We start from the raw sequence: 13,985 nt of genomic DNA on the forward strand, positions 1-13,985 counted from the left end.
CTGGGGTAAGCCAAGGAATGACAGTTCAGCAAATAAGTATTATGTATGTATTATATGTCAACAAACCAACTTGTTGGAATCGGTTGTTAACTCGTTTGGGTTATGTTGGACAGCTTTTTTTTTTTTTTAAGATTTATTATTTATTTATTTATTTAAGGCTGCGTCGGGTCTTAGTTGTGGCGCATGGGATCTTCGTTGAGGCACGTGGGATCTTTTATCATTGCTGTGCGTGGGCTCTTTGTTGTGGTGTGCGGGCGTCTCTCTAGTGGTGGCATGTGGGTTTTCTCTAGTTCTGGCGCACGGGTTCCAGAGCATGAGGGCTCTGTAGTTTGCAGCACGTGGACTCTAGTTGAGGTGCGAGAGCTCAGTAGTTGTGGCACACGGGCTTTAGTTGTCCCGCGGCATGTGGGATCTTAATTCCCTGACCAAGGATAGAACCCGCGTCCCCTGCATTGTAAGGCGATCCTGTTGGACAGCTTTGGCAGAGAGAGATTTAGTTAGATCTTCTCCTGACTTTCTTCACTAGTTGAGCTATAAGCATACCACTTCTAGAATGAGATTTAATGTGGTTATTGAACTTGACTCTCGCTGTGTATTCTCTCTAGCATTGATTCATGTCTTCAGTGTGAAAGAATAATCTCTTCGAGCTTTGCACTGACCTCTCAGAGGGCTACCGTGCCAGTTCTGTTTTTGGTGAGGCAGGAAGGAATTTCTTCATACTTTCTGATGATACCAAGTGATACTGTGGTCTAGAAAAACAGAATTGCTAAACTTCCTTTTGAGATTCCAAGTGCTTTGATGCTTTGGAAGTAACCACTAGGTTTGGACTTAGACACCTGTGTTCACTTCAGTGAACATGTATTGAGTGTATATTATGTGCCAAGTTCTTTGTCAGTCATCACCTTGAAGAAGGACAAAGTCGAATAGGGGCCAGCTTTACATGTAGTCAGAAACTGAGATAATGCAACCAACATTTATAATAACAGACAGATGCACAAAGCATAGATGCTGTGTAGATGATTATTTTTATTCAGGGTGAGGCAAGAGAGTTGGATTTTATGGAGGAGATGATGACTGAGGATGGTTCAGGTAGATAAAGTTGGGCTTTTTAAAAAAAAAAAAAAAAATCAGGTTTTTTGGGCATTCCAGGAAGAGAGAATGTAATTGTGGGAGGCATGGTACGGCATGTAGCAGGCAGCTTGGCATTGCAGGAATATAAATCACGAAGGGAGTAATGGTGGGAGATACAGATAGAAAGGGATTCAGGGCCTGTATCTTGAAGGGTCTGGCATACAGTACTTTGGGGCTTTGAGTTTTTTCTGATGTGTAGTAATCAGCTTAAAGCAATTGACAAGATCTAAGCCGGGAGAATGAAAGGATGGAATTTAGTTAGCTCCCTCTGATAGCGATCTGGGATTCGGATTGGAGAGGAGTAAAATCAGAGGTAGGAATACTAGTTAAGAAGGTTTAAAGAAGTTCCAGAATGAGTTTTAATTTAGTAAATTTGTTTAACTGAACTGAAATGATGACATAATGAACGAAAGAATGACAAGCAGTTAAAGAAAGAGGAAATATCAGAGGGGCAGACTGTGTAATTGAGAGGACCTAGAGATTGATTGGTTATAAAAAGATGAGTAGGAGAGAATCATCTGGGTTTGGGGCTTGGGTTACTGATGTAGTCACCAAAAAGGACAATAAAGAATAAAGAACTGGATTTGAAGTGTTGGGAAAGAGTTCAGTTTTTAGTGTGTTGAGGTTGAGGTACCAGTGAAGTATCTAGGTGGAGGTGGCCGGGAGGTAAGTAGATATAAAAATATGACGTGCAGTGGAGAGGCTGAGAGGAAAACCGTAGACTTAGGAATCACCAGCGTGTAAGTGATGGTTGATGAAGGGAGAACACAGGGAGTGAGAAATGAAGAGAAGAAACCCAGTGGTGGAATTCTGGGGGAACATGTCAATGTTGACAGGTATTCTGAGGTAGCGGATACTGGGAATGAACAGAAAAAGTAGAAGGTTAGAAAGAAGGCATAGGGACTGAGAGAATAAAGAACTTCGTGAAGGAGTAGGTGTCAGTAATGTCCAAAGCCAGGAGCCACATGAGATCCTGATTGGCTTTGGAAGTTAGAAGGTCACTTGGCTTAGAGCAGTTTGGGACAGAAGAGCATTTCTATTGGAACAGTAATTTGTAACCTACCTTTGCTGCTTACTTATTGTGTGACTTGGGAAAGCCATTTTGTCTTTGGCTCTTTGTAAAGAGGTGGTTGGCCTCTTAGCGGGTTTCAGTCTGTGATCGGTGGGACTCCATGGGTTCAGAGAAGGCACTTTGAGGTTCATCAAGGAGATCAAGGGTTAGGTCAGATATTCGTCGGGGGAGAAGGTGCAGATAGTCTATTCTTGATTCAAACAAAGCAGCTGGAGCAGCTTGAATTTTTATCTATTTTATATATTTGACTTCAGTATCATTTTATTTGAAAAAAACATAGTGCGGTATAAGAAACTTGAAAAGTATTGGCCTACAGAAGCCATAGTTAACCTTCAAGCATTCAAAGAGATAGAACAAATAGCTGGTGTTCAGAATTCCTCTACTAGATGAAGATTATAATAGATGCTGACTTGCTTCATGATATAGATTTTATTCAGAGGTCAATATTAGTGTTCGAGTTTCTGTAATAATAATTATTCTTATTTTCATTAGGAATCAAAACTAAACTTCTAAGTAACTGAATTCTAGGGACTTCCCTGGCGGTCCACTGGTTAAGACTTTGTGCTTCCACTGCAGGGGGCCCGGGTTCGATCCTGGGTTGGGGAACCGCATGCCGCATGGTGTGGCCAAAAAAAACCCCCCAAAAACTGTGAGCTAAACAACCGAATTCTATTTTACACTTTGTTAAAAAACTTTTTATGTGTCTTACCAGGTTCTGACTCAGAAGATCTTTTGGAAGAATTGCTGTGCTGTTTGATGCAGTTAATCACTGATATTCCACTCTTGTAAGTTCTGGCTAAGCCAGGATTAGTTTTATCTTCTTTGTATATTGAAGATGGTAATTGATCATGTTGAAGAGTTTGTGGGTTGTGGTGTAGTACTTTCATGTATGCCTTTTATGTATGCCTCCGTGTACATCCATGGGCTTCTTCTGTCTCTCCTGCCTAATAATATTTAGACTCTGACGACCTGTCATCAACACAAGAATTTTATGTTGTTGAGGGGAAAATAAGCTCTTTAGCAATGCTGAGCATATGATAGGCACAGAATTAATCTCTGTAAACAAGGGTTTGAGAGGGAAACAGTTAAATCTAGTATATATGTGGTAGATGCAGCTAGTTTTCCACCCATTATTTGTTCTCCCCTTCTTCTTTGCTTCCTGATTTTATTGATATATCTGGCCTTTTTTGGAGAGGTCAGATTTCCATTTCTAGCCTTGAAGCTAGGTGTGGTCAGTGAGATGTGGAGGGAAGTCCTCAAATGAAACTTACGGATGCAGCTCTTTAAGGGGACCTGACTCATCTAGGAGGCATACATGTATTTTTGTTTGTGAGAGCCCACTTTCCTGCTTTCTGGAATGTGGACAGGGTCCCTTTAGAGTTGTGTTGGACATCTTGGCAACAGGAGCTAAGAGACTCAGAGAAAATTCTGCTTTGACATCATTGAGCTGCTGAACCAAAGTCATCAACTACTACACTTCCTCCCCCTACCCCACCCCCGCCCTTGCAATTCTCATGTGAGAAAACTAGACCCTTATTTGTTTACACTGTTACAACTAGATTTCTGTCACTACAGCTGAATGCAGTTTCTATGTGATTCAAAATGTTTGTTACTCTTAAAGCAGTTACTCTCAACCTTTTTTTTTTAGTTGCCTCTCTGAGGAGCCTCTTTAGAATTTTTTTCTTAATTGCCTCTCCAAAGTCCTAATGAAATTTGAATACCCCAGATACACTGAATATCTGTTTATGTGCTATGGCCTTTTTGAGGGCCACACATCATTATAATATCTATGAAGTTTTTCACCCCTTAAGAACCAATTTTCACCCTCTTGAGGGTGATCTCAACCCCCCCATCGAGAATGCATATTTTATTTTATTTATTTTTAATTTTTTTATTTTTGGCCACACTGCATGGCATGTGGGATCTGAGTTCCCCGACCAGGGATCAAACCCATGCCCCCTGTGGTGGAAGCTCGGAGTCCTAACCACTGGACCACCAGGGAATTCCCGAGAATGCATATTTTAAAGGAATTATTTTTTGAAATAAAAAAGTAGATTTTTAAGATTTATCATCACAGAGTCTCAGTCTATGTGGGGATATTGTTGGAAATGTGCCACTTGCCCGTGGCCCAAAAATGAAAGACAGGTATTTGTGAGAAAACAGACTCCTGGCCTCTGTTGTGCACAAGTGCAGCATCCAAAATTGTAATATAGATTTAGAAATGAGAGCCACCAAATCCTGTTGTGACTTGGTCTGGTGACATGCAGCCTGGAAGGTAGGGCTGAGACAACTGAGGAATCACTGACAGGGAAGGGAATGGGAAAAATGTCCCAGGCAAGTTGAACTCTTGTGACAGACACAGCTCTTTGCGTGCCTGGTATCCTTTCTCCCCTTCCTCTCCAATATTGTTGGGGGCAAGGTGTGCCCAGCTTAGTTTTCAGGCACTTTGGGAACTAAATATGGCTCTGTGACACAGTTTGAGACAATTACACGTAAGCAGAAGTCATGAGCTTGCAGAGCATGTACCTTCAGCCCGTTGCCCTTGGCCCTTCTCTTCCTTCCTGGATGTGGAGGCAGTGCTTGGGCCATGTTGAAACTATGAAGATGGGCGCCACACCCAAAGAACAGTGTCCCAGCAGTGTGGGATACTGATAATGTTATAGAACCATTACACCAACCCTAGATGGCTTATCTTTGGATTTCTCCTTATGTGAAAAGAGCAAACAGTTATTTTGGTTAAGCCACTGTGGCCATTAGCTTTCTGTTACTTATGGTCAGATGTGGGAAGGGGAACACATCTATTGCCTGCTATTTGCTTATCACAGTATGTGTGGTGCTTCATGTGTTCCTGGTTTAATTTTAAAAGTAGCACTACCTCTATTACATTTGTTATTACCAAATACCAGCAATTTCGTATATATCCTGAATGAGTGCCTTTTGTTGTTGTTGTTGATAAAATGTCATGGTAAAGTTAAGGGGGATGGAAATGGTAAATCCCTTTAGATAGTAAATAAGCTGTGAATACAATAAATAGATCAGCCACTTAAACACTCTTGGAGAGGAAGCAGTGTTGTAATAAATCAAACATTTTAGTGTTTTATATGTTTATACTTTTTAAATGAACTGAAAATGCACAGACAACCAGATGTCTTGTGTTATGTATACTCAGCTTTAACCAGCTGCTGAAACAATTTCTTATGATTTAATGTTCTTGGAGCTCCATCCTACAAGAAGGTTTGTCTTAGTAACAGTTTCCATGTGAAACCAACCTACTCTTTAAATGTTTCATCTACTATAACCATAGTGCAGTGTTACCGATCAGCTTATAATTTAAGGAGGAATGTTAACCTATGAAAACTGGGGATGGTCTAGACACACCTGAATATCATCAGTCTCACTATAAACATTGAAGTTTAACGTTGGCATGCCAGTGCTGCATTACGGGTGAACAGCAAGAGGAAACTAATTTTTTTTTTTAAATAAATTTATTTATTTATTTATTAATTTTTGGCTGCGTTGGGTCTTCGTTGCTGCAGGCAGGCTTTCTCTAGTTGCGGCGAGCAGGGGCTACTCTTCGTTGTGGTGCACGGGCTTCTCATTGCGGTGGCTTCTCTTGTTGCAGAGCACAGGCTCTAGGTGCGCGGGCTTCAGTAGTTGTGGCACGTGGGCTCAGTAGTTGTGGCTCGCGGGCTCTAGAATGCAGGCTCAGTAGTTGTGGCGCACGGGCTTAGTTGCTCTGCGGCATGTGGGATCTTCCCAGACCAGGGCTCGAACCCGTGTCCCCTGCATTGGCAGGCGGATTCTTAACCACTGCGCCACCAGGGAAGCCCGAAACTAATTTTAATTGCCATTGCGGGTAATGCAAAACTAGCTTAAACGTTTCGTTTGAGACTATGAAATCATTCTATTAATATTGAAAGCAAATGATTACCAAGAACAGAGGTAGACAGACATTTAGAAATCTATATGTTTTAACTGATACTTCATCATTAAGAGAACAGGATCAACTGTGGTAGTTTAAACTCCCAGAATTTGTAGGAATTCATTTGTAATGAAAATGGACTTTTAAGTAGTAAGTGGATACTGCTTCTCAGTTTGGATTTCTTGATAAAATATTAATTCTCTGAGGTGTTAGTCTTCAAAGACAGATTCAAGTTACACACCTTCCAGGAATCCTTCCTTAACACCACACCTCTCAGCGTTTATATATGTATTTAAAAGAAAGATTAAGTCAGGCACCGTCTCGTGACTTGACATTTTTTAGTGTATATTGGGTTGATCCAGTAGAATTGAAATGTCTTCCAAAAGTAAAACCTTGTCTTTAATTGTTATACCTTCTTGATCTCAAGGAGTTGAATGAGAGAGGAATAAGGTACGATAAAGGATGTCCCTCAAGACACTAATGGAGAGTGTAATGGAACATGGTCGGCAGCCCAGAGTTGAAAGCACACACTTAGAATTTGTGACACTGGTTCGCTTCTTTCAGTGTTACCGTGAGGGTTGAATGAGACCCCGTGATTCTTGCCAGTGATGGAGTTTAGGTGGGGCCCTAGCAGCATAAGCAGTTACCTTGTATGGGCCTAATACTTACATTTTGAGGACTGCTTATGATGCTTTTTTATCATGAAATAGAGTTTATTTTGAGATCTTGAACTGGATGTCTTTCCTTGTCTTTTTGTCTCTGTTTGTTGCTATTGTTTTTGTCAAAGCTGTTGCTCTTAGCTGTTTACAGTGATGCCACTGTCAAGAACAGGCCCTACTCCTTGCCTCTGTGCCCTCACTCTGGACACGTCCTGAGAGGTCTGCTTAGAGTGGGCCTTTCTGTGGGCTCCAGCCCCTTCCTCTGAGATCCATTTATGTGTCTTCTCCTTTATCAACCTGTGAACTCAGTAAGGAGGATTGGGACGGCTTAATTCTCAGCCTGGCCCTGATGGGCAGATTTTTTAATTCTATAATTTAAGAAACTTTAGTTTTTTCATAAGTTATATATTGATAAAGATACGATATTCAAACTGGATTGCCTTCACCGCCTTTTCCAGGAGTGTGTGTATGTCTGTGTAGTGGAACTTCGCAACTTCAGTGCAGGGGTATCTGATGTCATCTGCTGACCTTGTCCGTGTTACTCATTCTGCTTCAATAACGCTGGTGTCCTTGCTAATTTGGAACATGCCAACCCACTGCTGTCTTCAAGGCCTTCGACCTTCCTTCTCCTGCCTTGAATATCTCTCCTCAGACATGTGCATGGCTCTTGTCCTGACCTCCTTCAAGCTTTCTTCTGCTCAAAGTTCTGCTTCTTAGAAACACCTGCTCTGACTACCCTAAAATAACACGCCTCTCATTTTCTGTCCTTTTATCATGCTTTATTTTTTTGTCCTAATACTTATCACTGCTTTTAATTAATTAACTTATTTATTTTTGGCTACATTGGGTCTTCGTCGCTATGCGCGGGCTTTCTCTAGTTGCGGCGAGCAGGGGCTACTCTTCGTTGTGGTGTGCGGGCTTCTCTTTGTGGTGGCTTCTCTTGTTGCGGAGCATGGGCTCTAGGCGTGCGGGCTTCAGTAGTTGTGGCTCGTGGGCTCTAGAGTGCAGGCTCAGTAGTTGTGGCGCATGGACTTAGTTGCTCTGTGGCACGTGGGATCTTCCCGGACCAGGGCTTGAACCCGTGTCCCCTGCATTGGCAGGCAGATTCTTAACCACTGTGCCACCAGGAAAGCTCCTATCACTGCTTTTCATATTACCTGTTATTTCCCAAAGAAATTGGAATGAAAGCTACATGAAAACAAGGGCTCTTCCTGCGTTAACATTTGTTTTGCTCACTGCTGTCCCCTTAGTACTCAGGTTAGCCTGGCAAGTGGAAGACTCAAAAAATATTTGTTGAATGAGTAAATCCGTGGGAGCACAGCCTATTCAATGTGCTTAAATATTTTGTTTGTTTCTCATTATCTGGTCTATATGGAAACACAGTAGTGTGCTAAGGCATATTCCATTGCAGATATAGTGGCTCAAAGCCCCTTGCAGTTGGTATATTATATTATAAACACTAGGTATCTTATAGACGTTAGCAGTGGAAAGGGGCTACTAGAAACCGAAACACTGAGAAATTACATCTGACAATATTTAAGGAAATGGTAGATTAATTAGCTATAAATGCTGACTAGTCTGGAGCCATTTAGTTTAGGGACGGACAGTCAGCATTGTATCTCAGTAGTCCCCCAGATGATCCCTTCACAATATAATAACCTTTTCATTAAGTTCATCCACAGAAACGTATGTTATGAATATACTAAACTATGTGTATTTATGGTACTGGGCCCTGGGCAAAGAAAGGCATGACTTTGGAAGAGCTTAGAGATGGATAGATGCATAGAAAGATAGCCTAGTAAGAGGAACAACTGATACATGCTGCAGTCATTGGGAGCTGTAGTGATGAGCAGCGGCTCGGTCTTCAAGGAGGCAGAAAGGAGCTGCATAGGGACCTCTTGGATGCGTCTAATGTGTTTGGAGAATCACAAGTTCACTCATTTGGTTAGAGTGGAGGGTTTGTGGGAGACTAGGGCTGGAGAAGCTGTGTGGTTTGATGGAGTAAAGACTTGAATGTTAAAAGGACTAAATGTTTGATTAGGTTTAGGGTTCTCTTTACTAAGATATAAAAGAACATAATATATATATTTTAGAGCTAGTTCTCTGAAATCCATTTTGGCTGTATTTGGGGAGGGATGAAACTGATTAAGAATCTTATTGGTAAAATTAACTTTACTGGATTTATGAAATGTAATAAAATGACAGAAAATACACATTTATTCGACCCATAGTTGTTGGTATTGGCTTAGATGTTATACTTTGGAAAATCTGAATATTGAAACCTTTTGGTGGCAATGGTGAAGTAGGTGGTTCAAGAAGCTGAAGAGCCATAAACAGTGTCTTTATGAAGTCTGCAAGCTTTTGAGAGTGAAGGCACTGGAGAGACCCACGTTGCCAGTGAACGGCCTAACTGTTGGGAAAATGTCTTTGTACAGCCCTGCATGTTGATACCCAAACTCTTCTCAAATCCAGCCTCAGCAGAGTGGGTAGCTAAAACCCCAAGTCAGCATTTAAGTTTTAGGTGCTGTAAAGTAAATATCTGGTGTAGCTTTCTGGTTGAATTAGATGTTTAAGACATTACAGGCACTGAATTAAAGATGATAGCATTTTCAAATACCAAGACAGAATTAAGTTCACAATAGCTTATTAGTTTGAAAGTTGATTTCTGGTGCCTCTGGGGAAAAAAATCCCGGTTAAAAAATTTTAATATGTAAGCCTTTACCAGGTTTATTGAAGAAATCTGACTGAGATATATCCAGTACCACAAATATTGATACTATAAACTATGTGCTCAGATTGTTCATAATTGCATTATTCAGTATTGCCAAGAAGTGTAGGAGACATTATGTATTAGGAAAAAACACCACTAATTCTGCATCCAGAAGGTAGTGTTTGAATCCTAGCATTACCACTCATCAGCATTGTCACTCCAGGCCTCAGTTTTCTCATTTTAAAATTGGGGTTCATAGATCATAGACTGTCACTTGGAAAAGACATTTGAACACATCTCGTTCAGTTGTTTAATAGTTTGGGTGTGGAGATTGAAGTGCATGAGTTTGGAGATCAACTCGTGTAGCCATTGAAGGAACAGCCAGGCCAGTTGTTAGTTTAATGCACCACGTCCTGAGCTGCAGTAGCGGGGCCTGCAGCTGAGAGGGAGCATCTCATCCTGGGATGAGGTCTGTCTAGTGCTCTCACTGCCTACTCTGTTGCTTAGGATTGCTTTGAAGACCAAAGTAATGCACTCGAAAATGCTTTTATAAATTTTAAAATGCTTTATGATTATAAAACTGTGTTGCTTTACACATGCTAAGTACTTAAGAAAAACTGAATATATTTGCTTCTGAGTCAATTTTCCTATTTTAAACTTCTCAGTAAAAAGTAATAGCACTTGGTCATTAACAAGTATAGTGGTCATAGGACGCAGCATGTCTGAGATTCAAAAGAACAAGGCTGAATAGTTTGTGTGGGAACTGAAGTCAGTTCCTGCTGGGTCAGGCTGCTTGGAGGAGCTTCTCTGGCTGCTTTGGAGGACTGGTTCTAGCCTGCCATTAGGTGTGAGAGATTAGCAGCAGCTAAAGCAGAGTCCTGAATCCTGACTGTCATTTTGCCTGTGTTTGCATGTTTCCTTGTTAAGTTGTGGACTATTTAGAGGCGTATAATCATTGAATTTTTTAGAACTAGAATTAAGCTTATTTTCATTTTGTGTATAATGTCACTGAAGTAGAGAGAAAGGAAGTGACTTTCCTAAGGTCAGTTTGCAAGATTCTTAGGTAGCTCAGCCCTGAAAATGTTGAATCTCTGCCTTCAAAGAATTTTTACTCGTATGAAAGCAAGACTGGAACAGGATGCTTTTGTTAATTTCTTTTGCTGTTATTAATACATGTGTAGCAAAATATGAATGAGGTAGTTTGATATTAATAGCTACAACTTTTAATTCTACCAACAGTCAAACAATTGATTTTCTTTTCCTTTTTAATTTTTTGTGTTACTTATATAAGTTAATTCTTTACAGAGTAATTTCTTTTTTGGGCACCATCCAGATTGCATTACCTTTGGATATTTAATGCTAGTCATTGATGCTGATGCAATTATTTTAAATTGTAATGTATGTGTGCACATGGTTTGGGAAGACAATCAAATAGCACAAAGGGCTTATGATGAGAACAAATCTCCTTGTCCTATATCCCTTTGCTCTCCAGAGACAGTCATTTTTTGTTTTTGACTATTCTGGTGGTTTATATAAACCTTTACGCTTATCTTACCTTTATATGTATTTCTAAATAATATGACACTATTTCTTTCTTTTTTTTAATTAAAGGCTTTATTTTTCAGAGCAACTTTAGATTCACAGCAGAATTGGGCGGGAAGTACAGAGTATTCCCATACCCTTCCTCCCACACATAGCCTCCCCTGCTATCAACATTTCTCACCACAGTGGTACATTTGTTACAGTGGATGAACCTACATTGGTACATCATTATCGCCCAAGTCATAGTGTACATTAGGGTTCACTCTTGGTGTGTTGTACAGTCCGTGGGGTTTGACAAATGCATAATGACATGTATCCACCATTACAGTATCGTAAGTGTCCTTTCACTGCCCCAAAAGTCCTGTGTGTTCTGCCTGTTCATCCCTCCCACCCCCTTTACCCTTGGTCACCCCACTGATCCTTTTACTGTTTCCATATTTTCACCTTCTCTAGAGTGTCATATAGTTGGAATCCTACAGTTCGTAGCTTTTTTAGGTTGGCTTCGTTCACTTAGTAACATGCATTTAAGGTTCCTCTGTGTTCGTGGCTTAGTAGCTCATTTCTTTTTAGCACTGAATAATACTCCGTTGTCTGGATGTAGTACATATACATACATTCACTTAATGCATATATACAGGTATAGTCCTTATTTAAGTTTTAGAATTGGAGTTAAGTGTGACCATTTTAAAATTTGATAAAAATATAATAAATTTGGTAAAAACTTGTTCCCTAAAGGGAGTATATCATTTATAGTCCCACCAAAAACATTTAACAGAGCCTTGACAATATTGTATATTATAAAATTTTTTGTATGCTAAAAATGGAAATCATATTGTGATCTTTATATGCATTCACTCATTACAAGTGAGGCTGAACATCTCTTCATATATTTAAAAGCCATTTCTAACTTTCGATGAAAGTTTAGCAATCATTTCTAGTTCTTGAGAGCTCTTTCTCTCTGATTGTTCTTTGTTTATGAATGTTCTTTGTTTAAGCTGGCATAATTGCAATTTGGACACCCACATAACAATTTTGGTATATTTGCTTTATTATTATGTATCCACCTAATCAATCCATCTTAACTTTTGATTTTTTAGAATGTTTTTAAAACCTCTTTTTGGTTGAGCTTTATTTCAAGAAGGTATGTGGCTATATTTTATACATTTGATGCACTGTTACATATATAGCATTAGTTCTTTGAGAAGCTGTAAAAACATGGAATAGATATTTGAGTTTATTTGATCCACTCCATTAATTTTTATGTATGATGAAGCTGACAGATAAGGTGACTGATAAAGGTAACAAATGAGAGTTCTGATACTAGAATGCAGATTTCTTGGTGCCTAACCTCCAGGCACTTCCTGTTCCATTGTTAATACTTTTATAAATGAGGAGTATTACCATGTCTTTGATTTTGTTAACTTTTAAAACTAGCCATTACTGCTATTGACCGTATCTGTAATACACAATACCACTTTTTAGTCTTTCCTCATATTTTACTTTTGGAATCTCCATGTTGGCATGACATTGATATTTCTAACTTTTGGTCTTAATCCTTTGAACTTGTCAGTTGTTTTTGTTAAACTTATGTTCCATTTACAGTTTCTTATCCAATAGCAAGTCAAAGGAGGATGGTTTTTTCTCCTGCATATTCATTGACTTTGACCTTAGCCAACACTAACACCCATTTCGTGAAGGCTTTTGTCTTTATCCAAGTGTTCCACTCTGCCCTGGCAGAGCACTGCAAGGTCATGGCGCCTTTTTTTCTTCACATGAAATTAATAACTTGCTCCAACAGTAGTTTGTTCTAGGACATTTCCAGTCCAGATGGTGGAAAGTTCTTGTGATAATATGGCAGCCGAAGCAACATTTTGGCTTTTTAAAGTTGACTTTGTTTTGGCGATTGTGTAATGAAAATCTTCTGAAGATTATGCAAGGACATTAAACAAGAAAGATCTGTTGACTTAAAACATTTTTCATTTTTTAAAAACCACCACACTCAGCATGGTAGAATTTTGGTTTCTTTCAAGTATTGGCCTGTCTTGGCTCTTTTCCTTGATTATTTGGCACTTAAGATAGCCCAATTAATGGATTTAAAATTTTGTTTCCACAGGAATATAACGTTGCTTTGAATTCCTTTTTTTGAGCATCATAGAAAGTTACAGCAAGAATTGACATTAGAGGTCATCTTGCCCAATGTACTTATTTACAAATAAGGAAACTGAGACCCAGAGGAGTTATTTTTTGAAGTTAATAGAGTGAGTTTAATAGAGAACTTAGAAACAGATCCTAGGTTTTCTCACTTGCGGTCAGTGACTCTTTCAGCATACCACAATATGATTTAGTTTTTTGTTTATTCTTATTTCAGTGTCATCAGATTTTAATCAGTAAATTTTGATTTTATAATTTATGATAATCCTCTATTTTTAGTTCTTGATTAATTTCATTTTCAAACAGATGATACATTTATGTTGTTCAGATACCAAACACGTAAAAGTGTACATGAACGATCTCCTGGCTGTCCTTGTTCCCTATCTCTCCAGCCTTCCCATTTGTCTCCCTAGTAACCACTGTTCGTTCTTAGTTTCATATGTATCCTTCCTGAAATTTTTCATGCATATATATTCAATTACGAATTTAGATTTTTATTTCCCCCTGTATTCATATAAAAGGTTGGAAATTATACATAGTGTTTTGGATTTTCCTCTTTTTCCAGTTAGCAATCTATCCTGGCAGTTTCTGTATACAAGCATTCAGAGAGCTTTCTCATTTTTGTCTTTTAAGTAACAACTTTATTGAGATATAATTCAAATACCCCAAAATTAACCCTTTCAAAGTATATATTTAAGTGGTTTTTAGTATATTCACAAAAGTTGCGAAACTATCACTGCTCTCTAATTCCAGAATTTCATTACCTCAAAGAGAACCCCTGTACCCATTAGCAGTCAA

The 13,985-nt window shown here is 39.3% G+C and overlaps 1 protein-coding gene across 5 annotated transcripts in view; it reads left to right on the plus strand.

Annotated features, from left to right (window-relative positions):
- The window catches only part of DYM (dymeclin), a 387,454-nt gene that overhangs the window by 77,745 nt on the left and 295,724 nt on the right, over positions 1-13,985 (plus strand). For all 5 annotated transcript variants that reach the window (XM_082416575.1, XM_082416571.1, XM_082416573.1 and 2 more), the window contains exon 6: positions 2,916-2,988. In XM_082416575.1, coding sequence (XP_082272701.1) covers positions 2,916-2,988 — 73 coding nt within the window. The remainder of the gene's footprint in view (positions 1-2,915; positions 2,989-13,985) is intronic.

The sequence above is a fragment of the Balaenoptera physalus genome (assembly GCF_965194825.1).
Source record: "Balaenoptera physalus genome assembly, chromosome: 12".
Taxonomy (NCBI): domain Eukaryota; kingdom Metazoa; phylum Chordata; class Mammalia; order Artiodactyla; family Balaenopteridae; genus Balaenoptera; species Balaenoptera physalus.